The 19115-nt window shown below is 36.8% G+C and overlaps 1 protein-coding gene across 2 annotated transcripts in view; it reads right to left on the bottom strand.

Moving 5' to 3' along the window:
- Positions 1–6872: 6872 nt before the first annotated feature.
- Positions 6873–19115, bottom strand: part of LOC106089402 (uncharacterized) — a 75876-nt gene continuing 63633 nt past the window's right edge. For both annotated transcript variants that reach the window (XM_059368998.1, XM_059368999.1), the window contains one exon: positions 6873–8637. In XM_059368998.1, the coding sequence (XP_059224981.1) occupies positions 8489–8637 (149 nt within the window). In that variant the 3' untranslated portion in view covers positions 6873–8488. The remainder of the gene's footprint in view (positions 8638–19115) is intronic.

Genomic DNA, 19115 nt, shown 5'->3' with positions numbered 1-19115 from the left:
CATCAATATTTTTAAGGAAATTATGATATTTTGTTGAAATTTTCACAACCAAAATCACAGACACTGCTTTACTTATCACAATGCGTCATGTTACGTTGTTCGTTACATCCACACTAATTAGGGCAAAAGTCTTTTTTTTTGCCATGAACAACAAAAACGTTTATGATTAGGTCGCACTTAAATAAAAATAAACCGGCAATATCTGTGTTTACCATTTTAAATCAAACTTAAACTTTAATTCAACTCACAATTGGAAATCAAGGTAAGCTTTTGTTACTTAGCTCATAAGTATGCATATAATAATAAATCTAAGGCCTAATTAAAATATATTTAGCGGTCAGAAACTGACGAGTTGTGCAGTCGCAACAACTTACTTCAAATTGAAAGACATTTTGGGATCTGTGTGGGAAAAAATAAAGAAACAATAAGGTCTAACGTTTGTTAGCGAATGGGTATTTTCAAGTTGCTTACAGTGCATTTGGACTCCAAATTTTGGAGTAAGATGGAGATAGCATGGATAATGTTGTACCCATATTCGCTGTATATATACATACATATACAGATTGAATCATCCTAAGATTTTGACCCGGTAACCGGTGTTGATGCTGTAGCCCCATTTTCGTATGTGGAGGTAGTGATCCTCGTCAAGATATATGAATGAACAAACTACTTCCGGTTCATTGGACCGATCGCCGCGGGAACATCATGGCTATTGGTTATTTTAAGGCGTCAATAACTCGCCATGTCATATCGAGCATCATCGAGCCGGTGGCGCCTGACTTCTCACTGTAACTCTCCACTCGATATCGCTGATTGTCCCCGACTGGAACTGGAGCTTGTTCGTATACGAAGCATCCCACTTTCTGCAACCGGTGGACTAGCGCGGTAGCTCTCAGCTGAGCTTCTCGTGATGACGATGGTCACCGCACAAATCGGTGCCGTCGTCATTGTCAACAACCGTTGTTGTTGTTGTAGCCGCATTTTCATTTGGAGATGGCGATACTCGTCAGGCTCCTGTAGGTGAGCTAGCTTGTTCCGGTCCAAAATACCGATCGCCGCGGGAACATATTAGCTATTTAAAGGTGCCAATTACTCGCCTTGCCATATCGAGCATCATAGGCATTCAAGAGCAAGAGCCGGTGCCGCCCGACCTCTCGCTGAGACTCTCTGCTCGATACCGTTGATTGTCTGCGACTGCCGTTGCACATACTCCGTATGGAGTAGGTGATTAGTTTCACAGGGTGATTAGTAATCACAGGGTCCTGTGCAGGGCAGATATTGGGGATAGTACCGTCTGATATCCATTCTGTATTAGGAGGTTTTAAGTGGATCGGTGATGTGTTGACCACGTCTCTAAACATCCAGATACTAACCCTGACATGTTTCGGAGGGGTTTTCAGCACAGTATGTTGGAAATTCGATTCTGGAGAAAAAATGTTTAAAAATAAGCTCAGTGTGGCTTCCAACCTTAAGGATCTTGATCTCCTCGGGTAGATGGTCTATGTTTGTCATTTGTAGGCAGTCCGTGGTGGTCCTTATGGCTGGATTTTGACAAGTCTTGGTTTTTTTACTCTATACGGCCATAACTTCTAATAGTTTAAACAAATGTCGTTCAAAGACATATCAATCTTAAATACATCTAAAACGTACTGAGTTCAGGACAGTCCACGCGTATATAACGTATGTACGTGTGCATTGGTCACGAGAATTCTATTACAGAACGCGAGGGATACCTCTCATGTTTTTGAGCACAGACTGATTTAAGTATTAAGCGAATTCCTTGTTGAAATCCGGCAGAGTCTAAGCTAGGGCTTATCTAAAATAGCTTCCATAAGGAACAATCTCCTGATTTTACCTCCTGAGCGTACATAGATCATATATGCATTAAATTGTTATACCTTCCACCATAGGATATGGGAGTTTACTAATTTCGTCATTCAGTTTGTAACTCATCGAAATATTCCTCTGAGACCCGTCCGTCTGTATGTCGAAAGCAAGCGAACTTTCGAAGGAGTAAAGCTAATCGCTTGAAACGAATAATTCTTAGTAGTGTAGGTCGGTTGGATGGTAAATGGGCCATATCGGTTCATATTCTGGTATAGCTGCCCTATAAACCGATCTGGGATCTTGATTTCTTGAGTCACTAGATGGCGCAATTCATGTCTGATTTGGCTGAAATTTTGCATGAGGTTTTTTGTTATGATTTTCAACAACTGTGTTAAGTGTGGTTCAGATCAATACATAACCTGATAAAGCTGTCATATAAATCAATCTGGGGTCTTGACTTCTTCAGCCTCTATAGGGCGCTATTCTTATCCGATTTGGCTGAAATTTTGTAAATTTTTGTTATGACTTTCAACAACTATGGTTCAAATAGGCCCATGACCTGATATAGCTGCCATATAAACCGATCTTGATTCTTGACTTATTGAGCCCCTACAAGGCGCAATTTTTATCCGATTTGGCTGAAATTTTGCAAGAAGTGTTTTGTTATGACTTCCAACCACTGTGCCAAATATGTTTAATTGGTGCATAATCTGACATTGCTCCATATAAACCGATCTGGGATCTTGACTTCTTGAGCATTTAAAGGTCACAATTATTACCAATTTGGCCGAAATTTTGTAATTTCTGATGTAATGTAATTATCCGATTTTGTATTAGAAATCGTGGTACAAAATTTCTGCAAAACGGATCAGAATTGCGTCCTCTAGAGGCTCAAAAAGTCAAGATCCCAGATCGGTTTATATGGCAGCTATTTCAGGTTATTTACCGATTAGCGCCATATTTCTCACAGTTGTTGGAAGTCATAAAAAACACCTCATGCAAAATTTTAGCCAAATCGGGCGAGAATTGCGTCCTCTAGAGGCTCAAAAAGTCAAGACCCCAGATCGGTTTATATGGCAGCTATATCAGGTTATAAACTGATTTGAACCATACATAGCATAGTTGTTGGAAGCGATACCAAAACACCACGTGCAAAATTACAGCCAAATCAAATAAAATTGCGCCCTCTAAAAGCTGAAGAACTCAAGACCCAAGATCGGTTTCTATGGCAGCTATACTAGGTTGTGAACCAGTAAGCCATACTTAGCACAGTTTTTGGAAGTGATAACAAAACACCACGAGCAAAATTTCAGTAAAATCGGACGAGAATTGCGCTCTCTAGATGCTTAAGAAGTCAAGACCCAAGATCGGTTTATATGGCAGCTTTTTCAGGTTATGGACCAATTAAACCCATATTTGACACAGAGGTTGGAAGTCATAACAAAACATTTCTTGCAAAATTTCAGCCAAATCGGATAAGAATTGCGCTTTCTAGTGGCTAAAGAAGTCAAGATTCTTGATAGGTTTATTTGGCAGCTATATCAGGTTATGGACCGATTTCAACCATACAAACACCTCGTGCAAAATTTCAGCCAAATCGTATAAGAATTGCGCCCTATAGAGGCTGAAGAAATCAAGACCCCAGATTGATTTATATGACAGCTATATCAGGTTATGGACCGACTTGAGCCACACTTAACACAGTTGTTGGAAATCATAACAAAACACCCCATGCAAAATTTCAGCTAAATCGGATAAGAATTGCGCCCTCTAGTGACTCAAAAAGTCAAGACCCGAGATCGGTTTATATAGCAGCTATATCAAAACATGGACCGATTTAGCCCACTATCCTAGCTTACTCCTTTAAAAGTTAGCATGCTTTCGATCAACTTAAAATGTCATGACGATGAAGAATATATATACTTTATTGGGCCTAGACGCTTATTTCGAGGTGTTACAAACAGAATGACGAAATTAGTATACCCCCATCCTATGGTGGAGGGTATAAAAAATCACCAAAGTAATAAAATTATCATACCTGCTCAGAGAAATAGTCAAGGCTTAAGGTGCTCATATAGAGCAAAAGCCAATGGATTACTTCCACATATTTATGAATCAATAACAAATATTTATGTCTTTATTTTATTTTTTGAATTTTGTTAGAGCCCATTCAATAAAATTACAATAAGTACTACTTTCAAATATGAAACTTCTGAAATCAATTATATGAAATATTAAATTGATAACTTTAACTAAATTATAAAAAAATTTAATCGGTTGGATTGGTAACACTTTGTGTCAGCAACCCTTTAGTAGTAGGTACACAGATAAAAATAATTTTGAAAAACAACAATATTGGTCGAAAAAACAACTACGAAAGTTGTTAATTTTCCTGCCACAATTTATCTTGAGTCTCAACAACCCAAAGTAAAAATTTGTTGTTGGAAGGCACTCTTTGCAAGCATATAACATATAACAACAACAACAATATATCCATAAGCAAGGCAAAAACCATCCAATGTATGTACTTTGTTCCGGTGGTGGTGTTTTTGTTTTCTTTGTTTGTTTCGCGTTGCTTTGTCTTGTTGTTTTACTGCTGCTCTCAGGTTCTCCCATGTTACTCTGTACTATCTTATATATAAAAATCAATTTGTGTTTGTTTGTAGGTTTGTTTGTTTGTGCGTTCCTTATAGACTCAGAAACGGTTGAACCAATTTTCTTGAAATTTACACAGATGATGCATAATGACCCCGTGGTGAAAGTAGGGTACTACGCCAGATCTCGGAGATAGTTGGTGCGATTTAAGCGAAATTTTGTGTGCTCTCATAGTACCCTAAAAATAAAAATTTGGTATCCAAATTTCGGATGGGGTACCTAGGGGGGCTGCCCCACCCTAAAACCTACCAAACATATATTTAGACCAATCAATAGGGGACTCAAATGAAAGTTATTTAGGATAAGAAAACGTATCTGATATCCAATTGTCGGACCAAGTGCTAGGGGGACCAGCCCAAGCCCCAAAACACCCCTAAATCAGACATATTTACCGACCATGGCAATATGGGACTCAAATGAAAGGTATTTGCAAGTAGAATACGAATCTGATATCCAAATGTGGGACCACGTTTCTGGGGGTCCACCCCTTTCCCAAAATACACCCCAAACAACTTATTTACTGACCATGGGAATATGGGGTTTAAATAAAAGGTATTTGAATGTAGAATACGAATCTGATATCCAAATATGGGACCAAGTGTTTGGGTGGCCGCCTCTCACCAAAAACATCCCCCAAAGGGGACAAATTTACGATCATAGCAATATGGGGCTCAAATTAAAGGTATGTGGGAGTAGACCACGTATCTGATATTAACATTAGGGGCCAACTGTCTAGGGGACGTCCCACCACCATAACAACCCCAAATAGGACGTATTTGCTCACCAAGACTATTTGGGTCTTAAAAAGAGTGTAACAAAATATTCATAGTTTTTAAGCCAATACCCCAAACCGAACATATTTGATGACTTTTGCAATAAGGAGTTTAAATGAGATTAGAAAACGAATTTGATATCCAATTTTGAGGGCAATGGCAATATGGGGTTCAAATAAATGATATATAGATATATGAGATTAGAGCATGTTGCTGATATATTTTCCGGGCTTAGAGTTTGGGGGACCACCCCAATTCCCAAAACACCCCTAAATCCCTAAATCGGGCATATTTACCGACCATGTCAATGTGGAGCTTAAATGAGAGGTATTGGGGGGTATAGCAAGAATTGGTATCCACTTTCGGGACCAATTTTCTGGGTGTCTACCCCTTTCCCAAAATACCCCACAAACAGCAATTTTTAGTGACCATCGCAATATGGGACTCAAATAAAGGTATTTGGGAGTAGAATATGAATTTGATATCCAAATATAGGACCATGTATTTAGGGCATCAATATGTGATTCAAATGAAAGGTATTTGAGATTAGAAAACGAATTTGATAACCTATTTTGGGGCCATGTGTTTGGGGGACGCCTCATCGTGTAAACTCCCCTAAACCAATGGCAATAGGGGTTTAAATAAATGGTATTTGAAAGAAGAACACGATGCTGATATTTTTTCTGGGCCAAGTGTCTGGGTGACCACCTCATCCCCGAAAACACCACTAAATCAGATATCATGAGAATATTGGGCTGAAATAAAGTATTTTAAGAATGGAGTACACCTTACATCCAAACTTAAATTCGTGAACCAATAAAGGTCATACGGGATTCATATTGGGTTGCCCAAAAAGTAATTGCGGATTTTTCATATAGTCGGCGTTGACAAATTTTTTCACAGCTTGTGACGCTGTAATTGCATTCTTTCTTTTGTTAAAGTTCATTCTAAGTTTTATTAAAAATGCATTTACTTTCTTTTAAAAAATCCGCAATTACTTTTTGGGCAACCCAATATAAAGGCACTTATATTGTTAAACTGTTAATCAAGCGATATACTATTTTCGTAGCATGGTATTTCACTAAAAGATTTTTAATTGTCGAAAATAAATATTCCAAGGAAACTTTTGTTTGACTTCATGATCTCATGTTTGGTAGTCTTGCACGCATCCTCTAACCTACCGATATCATCTTCTTTGCGATGAAATAAATCCATAAGTACTACTCCACATTAACAAGTGTCTCAAACAATCAAATTAAAAAAAGGTAGAAACACTCTAAAAATTTTTTCTGAATACGAAATTCATATTTTAATGCTGAATTTTCTAAAATAATGACTTTAACCCGGGTTTGCAAGTCATAAATGGCATGGGAGTGCTCTACATGGTAGTTCGCCCATTTTTACAACTGCCTGAACTAAAAAATTTCAATAATTTTGTCTGTCAAGTCTCTTGTAGAGACCTACTTACGTATTTCAACAAAGAATGTCTTCGATTCAATGCTAAAATTCGTTGAGAATTAAAAGTTTCACATATAAATTCGATAATTGGTTTTTTCAACGATTTATTTTTTTCTGTGTACTCACCCAAAAACATTTCAAAAGAAAATATATTTTACATTTAAGTTGTTAAAATAACAATTTTTATTGAAAGGCACTTTGTTTTTGTTTCTTAATTTGACACATTAATTCTTTCAGTTAATTAACGAAATCTAGTTGGCATTTCAAATTATTTCAGAGTTTGCAAATACAGACCTTAGATGTCTGGAATTTTATTTAAATTAAAATAAAAGTCGAAAAAAAATTAAAAAATATAAAAGGAGGAAACTTTTTTAAAATGGTTTGAGACATTAGGCATGTTTGTTGTTGGTTTTGCAAAAAGTTGGGACACCTCTTCTTTAATTATTGTTTTATTTGTTTTTAATCTAAATGTTGCTGATCAACAGCTGCTCTAAATATAACATTTTTCTTTTTTGAATTATTACAAACTCATTTGTTTGTTTTTTGCTTGTTCTCATTTAAATCAAAAGAAAAAAGGGATCAAATATTTATAAATGTAATTATTTATGTATGTGTATAATAAGTAATAAAAAGGCTTCTTAAAAATATTTCATATTGCTAATTTCCATAAAGAATCAAAAATAATTTCAATTAAAAAATCGTTTCAAATGTATGAGAGTGTGTGTGTGTGTGTTTGTGTGAAGGTCTTCGTTGGCGTTTTAAGCCTAGTTTAGGCCAAGGCACTTTGAGCAAAAATTCAGATAGAAAACGAAAACCAAGGCTAACAAACCACGGTTTGTTAAGATTTTTCTATTTTTGTTGTTGTTTAAATAAAAAGAAAAAACATTGTTAGTCAAGCAACACAGAACGGCGGTCTGGTTTTTGCAACACTTACTCTCACACCATGTTTTTAAATTACAATCAATAATAGTTTGTATACATTTGTTGTTTTTAACTTTTATTTCACTAACTATTACTACTAGTTTAATTAGTTAGCATTAGTTTATTTGATGTTAAATAAAATAAAACCAAAAATTAAAATAAAAAATCATAAAACCTGTATCAGTCTCATTTGATCACCCTTTTCTATAAAACAATATGTGTGTATATATATATATATTTATATACGTATATACAAATATATATATAAATCTATATATCTATGTATGATGAGGCAAGTTTTTAACTATTACGCTTATTTTACAAAAAAAAAAATCAATGCAACAGTAATTTTTGGGTTATGACTGATAATAATATAAAAAAAAATACATTAAAAAAAATAAAATCGAATTAAAAAGAAAATATAATTTTTTTAACAAGGAAATGCAAAAGGCACATAAACTGTCCAGAGTGTTAACATTTGGTTATGGGTGACAAAAAACACCATAACCACCACCGTGTCGCCCAAACATCTCTAACAACCATCAATGACACCATCAAGTACTTTCTGTTGCGTTTTTTTTCTAGTAGTTACGGTAGGAACGTCGTTGCATAATTGTTGTTGTAGTTTTACTGTGTTCTGCTTTTTCCAATGCCCCATTATTAAATTTAACATTCTTGGCCTAGAATTGTAGGCCCTTAGGCCCTTTTACATTTGACAGCTTTGCTTGCTCTTCTTTTTTCCCCATAGAAATTCCTCGAAATTCTCCTTCTATTGTTATCGAGTATGATGACCATGATGATATTGAAGTAGGAGTAGGAGTAGGAGTTTATGTGCGAAGGTCAAAGTGGTGTTATTAGGCAGGCGTGGCATTCTTTTGGCTGCGTCTGTTCTCCCATCTGGCCACTGCTGGTAGAGGATAACACAAGAAAGCAGATAGCAGAATTAAACCTCCCGAGAAATAGAAGCAAGCATTAAAATCATGTGTGGCATCGTACAAGGCACCTGTAATCAAAAACCAAAAAAAAAAAACAAAATATTTGAAATTTATGACATAGAAAATTCAAAAAAAAAAAAAATTTATATCAAAAAATGAAGTTATCGCTTTTATCAAAATTATTTCATACATATATATATTATTTCATACGAATCGTTCCAATCCTAAATCCAAACCCAACAGAGTGAAGGGTAGCCGTAACGAAGTGTTACCTAGTTCACTCTTGTATATCTGTCAAACTACATGATATCCAAGTAATTGATACTGCTAAATTCAATTAATTAACAGGGGATACTTCTCTCATATCAATTAGTGCAGTGCGATTAAAGTAGCAGAATATCTACCAAATGCAGCCAGCATTACACAGAAAAAAAAAAAATAAAAACTGGTTTCAATCACGGATTTGAATTGATCTAATTAATGTTTTAATTGAAACTGCTTCAATCATGAAAATGTTATTGTTGTTTTAGCAGTGTGTTGCACTCTGAGGCGATAGCCCTTTCCCTTAAAGGATTTCATGGGGTCAATCCAGTACGTACAGACTGCCATGAGATCGACGAAAATGAAAATATGTAACGGCCGTATTTATTTACCTTGATTTTTATGAATGTTGATTATTATAATTATATGTTTGACAATTTGAACTTAATTTATATTTTCCTTAACTGTCCCAACTACCCTCATAAATTGTAATTTTTGTTGAGAGAAAATATGTTTTACTTTTGTATTTCATTGTTTCAAATTGTTCCATTTTAATTCCATTGGATACTAGATTGTTTTCATGATTTTACTTGTCCCTTTATAAGTCAATACATTTAGCTATAAGTTGTCATTCTTTACCGTATCTTGACAAATAAAGAGACTGCAAACCTAAGTCTTCATCGTCTTGTTTTCCTTTTTTATAAAATCATATTAAACATAAAAATAAAATTAATACCAAGACACTAGCTGACCTTCGGGACTCCAGTGGCTGGTAATAATCTGAGGACAAATACTGATTATTATCTTATTTGAACCAGATTAATAAATAATAATACTCCTCTAAATAATCATTTATTACAATTGGCGCCCACCGTAAAATTTTTAAATATTTTGCTGAAAATTCTACAACAGTTTTGCATAAAATATTTAAATTTTTGCAAAACATAATTTTCGCAAAATAAAAGAAGAAACGTGTTTCGCATTTATTCAATTGCCGTCCACTTATGCTGCTGTTGCCGTCGCTATCATCAGGTTGAGTTGTTTGTTGTTGTTACAAAAAGGGAATCACCATACGTGAGTCATCGCCCACGGTTGGTTGTTGTTGTTGTGACTCCCGCATGTTTTAACTCCACATCTCATTGCTGTTGCTTCAGCTCCAGTCTATCAACAGTCTAGGCAAAGGGTTTTGTTGTTGCGAAAACATTTCTTCTTCCCAGCATTTCGTTTTACCAGTGTGTTGTTGCTTTGCTGTGATCATCACATCAAGAGATATACACATTGCCTACCAAGCCGCTGTTCCAATATCACTTCGTAACTTGTGCTTGTGCATATGTTGGTTTCGCTCATCACACACAAGTTGTTGTTGGAGTAAGTCTTGCTTAAAGCTTTAGCTGTTTCTCCCATTGGTGTCGATTAAATTCTCTTGCTCTCACTGGAATTCGAAGTGTTTTACGTTCCATCAATCTTTAAGATTCGAACATACATACATACTCTTCTGGAGAAAGATATTCTCTTAGATAGACTCAACAGGGTTACCATCAAGCCTTAATAAAGAAAATTCTTGCAATGAAGAAAACGCCAAGAACAACCATGAATTCTTTAAGCGCAGGTATTGTGGATAGCCAAAACCCAAATAACACCATGAATTCTAATGGAAATAATGCAGTTTCTACGGTAAATAACGATCAGAATTCGAACATGGGTCAAGTGGCAATTGATCAGTCTGCTAATACCGAAACTAGTAGGACTATGCCATCGACCAGTTCACATCAAAATAATTTCCAATTTCAAGGCTCAGCCCCAGCAAATATGCATCAATCGTCATCTAATATTCCAAATGCTAGTACGGCTTATTCAGCACTGAACGCAGATTTTTCCGATCGGAATAGCCAGAGTTCGTCAAATAATAACAACTTAAACGAGCAGTTAATTGCATCATTGTTAAGTAATGTCCAAGTAAGACCGCAAATTAGCGCCACATTTAGTACTTGCAGCGCACGTTTTAACGGCTCAAGTGATAAGGAAAATGTGGAGGATTTTATTGCAACAATCCTGGTCTACAAGGAATCGACACACATTTCTGATCGTTTGGCTCTTATTAGTATGCCCCTTTTGTTAGAAGGATATGCATCATCATGGTGGCAAGGAGTTAAAGATGAGGCTAGCACATTCGAGGATGCTATTAATCTGTTAAGAAGTGCATTTGCGCCCATCAAATCTGATTGGAGAATTTACTCCGAAATTTTTAAGGACAAGCAGAAACCGACTGAAAGCACTGACAGTTTTATCTGCAGAAAACGGCGGTTATTTGCATTGTTAAAAGAAAAAGTTTCCGAGCGTGCTATTATTGATATGATCTACTATCAAATCAATGTCAACATTCGGGAGAAAGTGCCAAGAGAAGCTGTGAAAACGTTTCAGGACCTTCTCAGTAGCGCTCGAGAAATAGAGCTATTCATGACTGAAAATAAGACAGAAATTGTCATTAAACCCCAACTTTCTCGAGAAAAGACAAATGTTCGTTGTTCATACTGCCGTAAAAAGAACCACACAGCCGATGTATGTTACAAGCGAATAGAGGTCGAAAAGAGGGGAAAGACCAAAGATGAAGTAAAATTGAACTGCTATGGCTGCGGTGCTGCAGGATTTTACAGGTCAAACTGTCCAAAATGCAACTACAAAGAGATAATGGAAAGCCCAAAGGAACTAAACTTAAATAGTATTCAAACCACAATTGTTGGTAGAAATGTTCCAACCATAAATATAAATGTCAATGGATCGGACCAAGAAGCTTATCTGGACACAGCTGCCAGGACAAGCATAGCTGGTTACGAACTTTTTATGTTATTGAAGAAAAAGGAGGTCCCATTTCAAGAAGTATTTGCAGAGGTGACATTGGCTGACGGAAGTTCGAGAAAAGAAATGGTCTTATCGACCATAGCCTGTATTCTTATAGGCAAACGTTTTAAACGAATTCGTTTTGTTTGCTTGCCAAAGGCAAGAAACAATCGAACCCTAATTGGTATAGATTTTCTGGAGCAATGTGGAATGGTTATGGATTTAGCACAAAGGACTTGGCATTTTGTTGACGAACCATCCAAAATCTTTGAATTTAAATGTACGCCATCTAAGGCTATTGAAAAACGTAGTCAAATGAATGCTAGTACAACAAAAACCGAAAGGGAGAAAGAAAACGTTCAAGATTTTTTATCATGGTTTGTAGCATATGGCGAAGAAGACCCAACACATCCAAATAATGTTGCTGAATTTCCCGCCAACGACTACTCTCCAGGAGGTATCACAAAAATATTTGCTGATGCTATACCACAGGATTTTGAAATCCCAAATGAAAATAATATATTCCCTCCATTGAAGAAAATGAAAAAACAAGCGGAAACTGAAGTTTTACCGCAAGCGGTTACATTAAACGCGATCGATTTTGAATTTCGAGAAAACGAAGCTGAACATTTGACTGAAAGTCAAAAAGATTTATTGAAAAGCGTTATCAATAAGCATAACGACATATTTGAAAATATTGTTGCTCCAATAGCCAACATTGAGCACAAAATTAATACCGGAAATCATCTGCCAATAGCCAATCCACCATACCGGATCTCACCAGCTATGAAAGTGAAGTTGAAGGCAGAATTGGATAAAATGTTGCAAGATGGAATCATAGAAGAAAAGGAATCTCCCTGGGCATTTCCAGTGGTACTTATACCTAAAAAGGATAATGAAATTCGACTGTGCGTAGACTATCGCAAATTAAATGCTATAACTGTCACCGACACATATCCATTACCTCGAATTGATGACCTACTTCATGCAGCTAAAGCAACACCGTATATGTCGACATTAGACTTAAAATCTGGGTACTGGCAAATAAAACTTGCAGAAGAAGATAAGCTTAAAACAGCTTTCACCACACCATTCGGTATATTCGTATTTAACCGAATGCCATTTGGACTCAAGAACGCTCCGGCCACTTTTCAAAGAATAATTGACAAGTTTCGCTCAAGTCTGCCAAAGCTCTTAATACTGGCTTATCTTGACGATATTATTATTTGCTCTCCAAATTTTGAGACCCATTTGTCTGATTTAGATCAAACCTTCGAGAAGCTTAAAAAGTTTGGTTTTCATTTGAATGACAGAAAATGTTTTTTCTGCAGATCAGAGGTCAAATACTTGGGACATATTTTGACTACAAGCGGTATTAAAATTGACCCAGAGAAATCTGCAGCCATAATTAATCGGCCAAAACCGAAGAATTTGGAACAGCTCATGTCTTTTCTTCAAACATGCTCTTGGTTTAGGCGATTTATTCCCGATTTTTCCAAAGTTGCCAGACCCCTATCGAATTTGACAAAGAAGAAAGCTACATGGAACTGGGGGAACGAAGAAAACCAGGCATTTAATAAATTAAAGCAGCTGTTAAGTTCTCCTCCAGTATTGCAACAAGTTCAAGAATCGGCACCATTCCTTCTTAGAACAGACGCGAGCAACTACGCGATCGGGGCTGTACTATTGCAGGGGGAGAAAGATAAAGAACACCCTATAGAGTACGCCAGCCGTCTGCTTATACCCGCAGAACGCAATTACTCAACAACTGAACGTGAAGCTCTAGCCGTTGTTTGGGCTATACAGAAATTTAGAGGCTATGTAGAAGGTTCGGAAATCACCATTTTAACTGATCATCAGCCGCTGAAATGGCTCTTTGCTTTAAAATCTCCAACAGGAAGACTAGCACGATGGTCTTTATTTCTACAAAGCTATAATCTACGCTTCGAATATACCCCTGGAAGGCAAAACGTCGTAGCAGATACTCTTTCTCGTCCACCATGCGAAAGCGAACAATGTTGCATTTCATGCGAATGTAACTCGATTGATATCGATTTTCCTAGAAAAGGATCCGAAGAATTTCGCAAATCCCAGCTTGACGATCCCGAGCTCAAGAAAATCATTGACTCATTTGAACAAAATGATGAAAATTCATACAGACACGCAAGTCGTGGCTACATAATAGTCGACGGAATTCTGTATCGTTATTGCTCTGAACAAGACTCGGAAAACGGCCAGCTTGTCATACCAAACTCTTTACGAGAAGAAATCTTACAAAAATACCACAAAGACGCCACAGCAGGACATTATGGCATAGACAAAACTATTGCTCGTATTGCCCCATTGTTTTATTGGTCTGGAATTAGATCGGATATCACGAAATATGTGAAAGCATGCGACGAATGCAAAAAGTACAAGCCGAGTAATATGAAACCAGCTGGATTGTTGCAAACCGTCAGTAGTAGACAGCGATTTGAAATTATAGCCGTTGACTTATTTGGACCATTACCACGAACTAGCAATGGACATCAATGGATCCTCGCCGTCGAAGACATCTGCAGCAGATGGATGGAATTGTTTGCCCTTAAAGAAGCATCGGCAGAAAATTGTGCTTTAATCTTACTGAACGAAATCATACTTCGATATGGCGTTCCACGCAGAATTCATACTGATAACGGATCTCAATTTATATCTGCCTTGATGCAAAAATTGACTTTTTGTTTGGGAATCCAGCAGACTTTCACTCCAGTGTATCACCCAGAAGCGAATCCTGTGGAAAGAAAGAACAGGGATCTTAAAACCCAACTGTCAATTTGTGTTGGCAAGGATCATACCCAATGGAATTTAATGTTGCCATCAATTCGTTTCGCAATGAACACTGCAAAATGTGATAGTACAAAGCACACTGCGGCATATCTTACGTTTGGAAGAGAATTGAGATCTCCTACCGAAGTGCACTATGACTTCAAAGCCATAATCAAAAGTGAGAACTTTATACCGCAAATCACACCACACTTATTGAGATTAGCAGATACCCTTGAAATCGCTAATGAAACACAAGAGAAAATGCAAGACAAAAATAAAGAAAACGTTGATCGAAAACGCAAATCTCAAAATGATTATCAAATTGGCGACAAAGTATTGGTCTCAACGCATGTCTTAAGCAAAGCAAGTCAAAATTTAACTTCAAAGTTTACACCACGACGTGATGGGCCATATCTTATTATTGGGGAAAAAGGATCAGCTTGTTACACAATAGCTAAGACTGATGACCCAAACACACCAATATCAACACATCATGTTTCAGCGCTCACACCATATGAAGGCGATGCTTCTGCACCAATCTACCCGATTCGGAAAAGAGGTCGTCCGAAAACAACAACCAATACAAACGCACATCAGCAACGGCTGCACACACCAGCAACCCAACACAACAATCAACCGAATGCGGGCACTACTGGAAGAAGCAACCAACACAACACTCACACTTCTACACCCAGAAGGTCCACACGATTGACGAACAAGACTAACCATTAAAGTCCTGGTGACATCATCGAGGCGATTAATGCACCAGAGGGGGAGGATGTAACGGCCGTATTTATTTACCTTGATTTTTATGAATGTTGATTATTATAATTATATGTTTGACAATTTGAACTTAATTTATATTTTCCTTAACTGTCCCAACTACCCTCATAAATTGTAATTTTTGTTGAGAGAAAATATGTTTTACTTTTGTATTTCATTGTTTCAAATTGTTCCATTTTAATTCCATTGGATACTAGATTGTTTTCATGATTTTACTTGTCCCTTTATAAGTCAATACATTTAGCTATAAGTTGTCATTCTTTACCGTATCTTGACAAATAAAGAGACTGCAAACCTAAGTCTTCATCGTCTTGTTTTCCTTTTTTATAAAATCATATTAAACATAAAAATAAAATTAATACCAAGACACTAGCTGACCTTCGGGACTCCAGTGGCTGGTAATAATCTGAGGACAAATACTGATTATTATCTTATTTGAACCAGATTAATAAATAATAATACTCCTCTAAATAATCATTTATTACAAATATCAATAACCGTTTTTGAAAAAAAAATAATTAAAAAATTTTCAATTAAAAAAATTGTATATTCCATTAAAAAAATTGTATATTCAATTACAAAAATTTTCAATTAATTTTTTTAATTGATCCAATTACGAATGATTGAAATTTTCCATTAACTTCTTAATTGATCCAATTAAAAAAAAGATCGAATTTTTCAATTCATTTTTAATGGACCCCATTAAAAAATTATTGCAATTTGTTTGAAAATTCCAATTTATTTCTATATTTGGTGCACGGATGTTTACCTACTGGAACATGAACTTAAGGTGCGTTTTTTGGGCAATGGTCCTGGGTTCTCCAAAATATTTCGAATGTCGGGTAGGGGTGCCCTATAGATTTGTTGTTGTTATCGTATCAGTGTGTTGTGTTTTGAAGCGGCAGCTCTTGGCATCCGGCACATAAAGGGTGATTTTTTTGAGGTTAGGATTTTCATGCATTAGTATTTGACAGATCACGTGGGATTTCAGACATGGTGTCAAAGAGAAAGATGCTCAGTATGCTTTGACATTTCATCATGAATAGACTTACTAACGAGCAACGCTTGCAAATCATTGAATTTTATTACCAAAATCAGTGTTCGGTTCGAAATGTGTTCATTCACCGTAACGTTGCGTCCAACAGCATCTTTGAAAAAATACGGTCCAATGATTCCACCAGCGTACAAACCACACCAAACAGTGCATTTTTCGGGATGCATGGGCAGTTCTTGAACGGCTTCTGGTTGCTCTTCACTCCAAATGCGGCAATTTTGCTTATTTACGTAGCCATTCAACCAGAAATGAGCCTCATCGCTGAACAAAATTTGTCAAAATTTGAACACATTTCGAACCGAACACTGATTTTGGTAATAAAATTCAATGATTTGCAAGCGTTGCTCGTTAGTAAGTCTATTCATGATGAAATGTCAAAGCATACTGAGCATCTTTCTCTTTGACACCATGTCTGAAATCCCACGTGATCTGTCAAATACTAATGCATGAAAATCCTAACCTCAAAAAAATCACCCTATAGAAGCGGCTGCCATGGTAATGCTACAGATTTGTGGAAATGTGGGACGTATGAGTTTTTGAAATTTCCTTCTTTTTCTTCTTTAAAGGGGACAAATTTGCCTTTAATTGAATTTACTTATGCACAATATATGAACAATTTTTAGGTTAGGTTGAAAAGAGGGTGCAGATATTAATCCGCCCCTTGCCACTATGGACATACGCCTAATAGGCGTAATAGGCTTGTTGTGTGCTCTAAAAACTATAAAGTTACCTCTAAAAAGAAAAATTTTAAGTTAGGAATCCTTATTTGTTTTCAATACCACTCCCCTAAGCAATGACAAAGGAAATGCTCCAACCTCTCATCATCTTCCCCGCATGCCCTACACATGCTATCACTTGCCGCACCGATTTTACATAAGTGAGCTCGTAGTCCTATGTATCCCGTTATGATACCAATAGCTATACTGTTCTCCTTCTTACTTCCTTTCAGTAACAGCCTCGTCTTCTTACGATCTGGATCCCCCATTGGATTTTCGCCGTCCTATCGACTGTTTCGCGATTCCACAATGTTGCATGCGCATTCGTCGCCCACTCCCTTAACTCGGACAGCGTCGACCCGAAAGGCTTCGGGTTAACCAAGTTTATTGACGGCAGTCCTCTGGCATTTACCGCCAAATCGTCTGCCCTTTCATTTCCCCTTACTTCGTTATGGCCTTAATAGTCTCGTCTTCTCACGATCTGGATCCCCCATAGGATTTTCGCCATCCTACCGTCTGTTTCACGGTTCCACAATGTTGCATGCGCATTCGACGCCCAATCCCTTAACTCGGACTGCGTCGACCCGAAAGGCTTCGGGTTAACCAAGTTTATTGGCGGCAGTCCCCTGGCATTCACCGCCAAATCGTCTGCCCTTTCATTTCCCCTTACTCCGTTATGGTCCGGCATCCAAACGATGCGTATTTTGCCATTCTCAGAGAAGGCGTTAATCTCCTTCTTACACTTCAAGACTGTTCGTGACCTTACTGTCCTGGTTGCTATTGCCCTTATGGCAATTTTACTGTCGGTAAAGATGTTTACACTCGACGTCCTCGCACCACATCACACCACTTCACGCATTCCGTGATCGCCCGGATCTCCGCCTGCAGGACCGTATTATGGGAGTCTAAAACAGATCTCAGTCCCTGGTTTCTTAATGTAGACCCCATACCCACTCTGTCCTCGAGCTTTGATCCATCCGTGTAACATGATCTTCCAGATGGCAATGCTAGGGTTCCGTCAATCCAAGACTGTGCTAATAGCAGCAGTGCCTCGCACTCGACTTCAAGGTTCATCTCAGGTACCCGATCGATGAAATTTTTTTAAGATTCGATTAAAAAATGATTGAATCGACTAATTTTTAATTTAAAATTGAAAAAAAAAGTTTACATTCTCTTAAAAAAATTATTGAATGAATTAATTTTTTAATTTAAAATGGCAAAAATTTTATTCACGATTGTAATTGAAATAAAGTTCAGATTCAAAATTAAAAGAATGATTGAGTCAATTAATTTTTTAACTAAAAATTGCCTAAATTTCAATCACTACTGTAATTGGAAAAATCCGGATTCAAATAAAAAATGATTGATTCAATTAATTCTTGAATCGAATACATTTTTATTATCAATTAAATTTTTAATTGAAAAAATTTTCGCGATATTTTTTTTTGTGTAGTACACAGAAAAGAAAATAAAAATTGGTTTCAATCATGAAATTAATTGATTCAATATAAGATATGAATTGCGCCCTCTAGAGGCTCAAGAAGTCAAGACCCAGAGTCGGTTTGTATGGCAGGTATATCAAAACATGGACCGATTTGGCCCATTTACAATCCCAACCGACCTACACTAATAAGAAGTATTTGTGCAAAATTTTAAGCGGCAAGCTTTACTCCTTCAAAAGTTTGCGTGCTTTCGACAGACAGACGGACGGACATGACTAGTTCGACTTAAATTGTCACGACGATTAAGAATATATATACTTTATGGGGTCTTAGACGCATATTTCGAGGTGTTGCAAACAGAATGATGAAATTAGTATACCCCCACCCTATGGTGGAGGGTATATTAAATAATATTCAATTAAAAAATCATTAAATGAATTAATGTTTTAATTGAAAAATTTGTTGTGGTTTTTTCTTTCTGTGTAAGGGGATAACCACTGCTGAAAAATTTTCTGATGTTCATGCCGGAATTTGAACCCAGGCGATCGGGGTGCAAAGCCAGTGTTAAAAAGCCACCAACAGCATTTGAGTTCTAAGTTTATTTAAAAAGAAAGTCATACGTGATGAACTTTAAGCGTGATATAATG

The sequence above is a fragment of the Stomoxys calcitrans genome, chromosome 5, assembly GCF_963082655.1.
Source record: "Stomoxys calcitrans chromosome 5, idStoCalc2.1, whole genome shotgun sequence".
NCBI classification, from domain to species: Eukaryota; Metazoa; Arthropoda; class Insecta; order Diptera; family Muscidae; genus Stomoxys; species Stomoxys calcitrans.
Note: the sequence above shows the minus strand (reverse complement) of the source record. Positions and strands in the feature narration are given on the sequence as shown.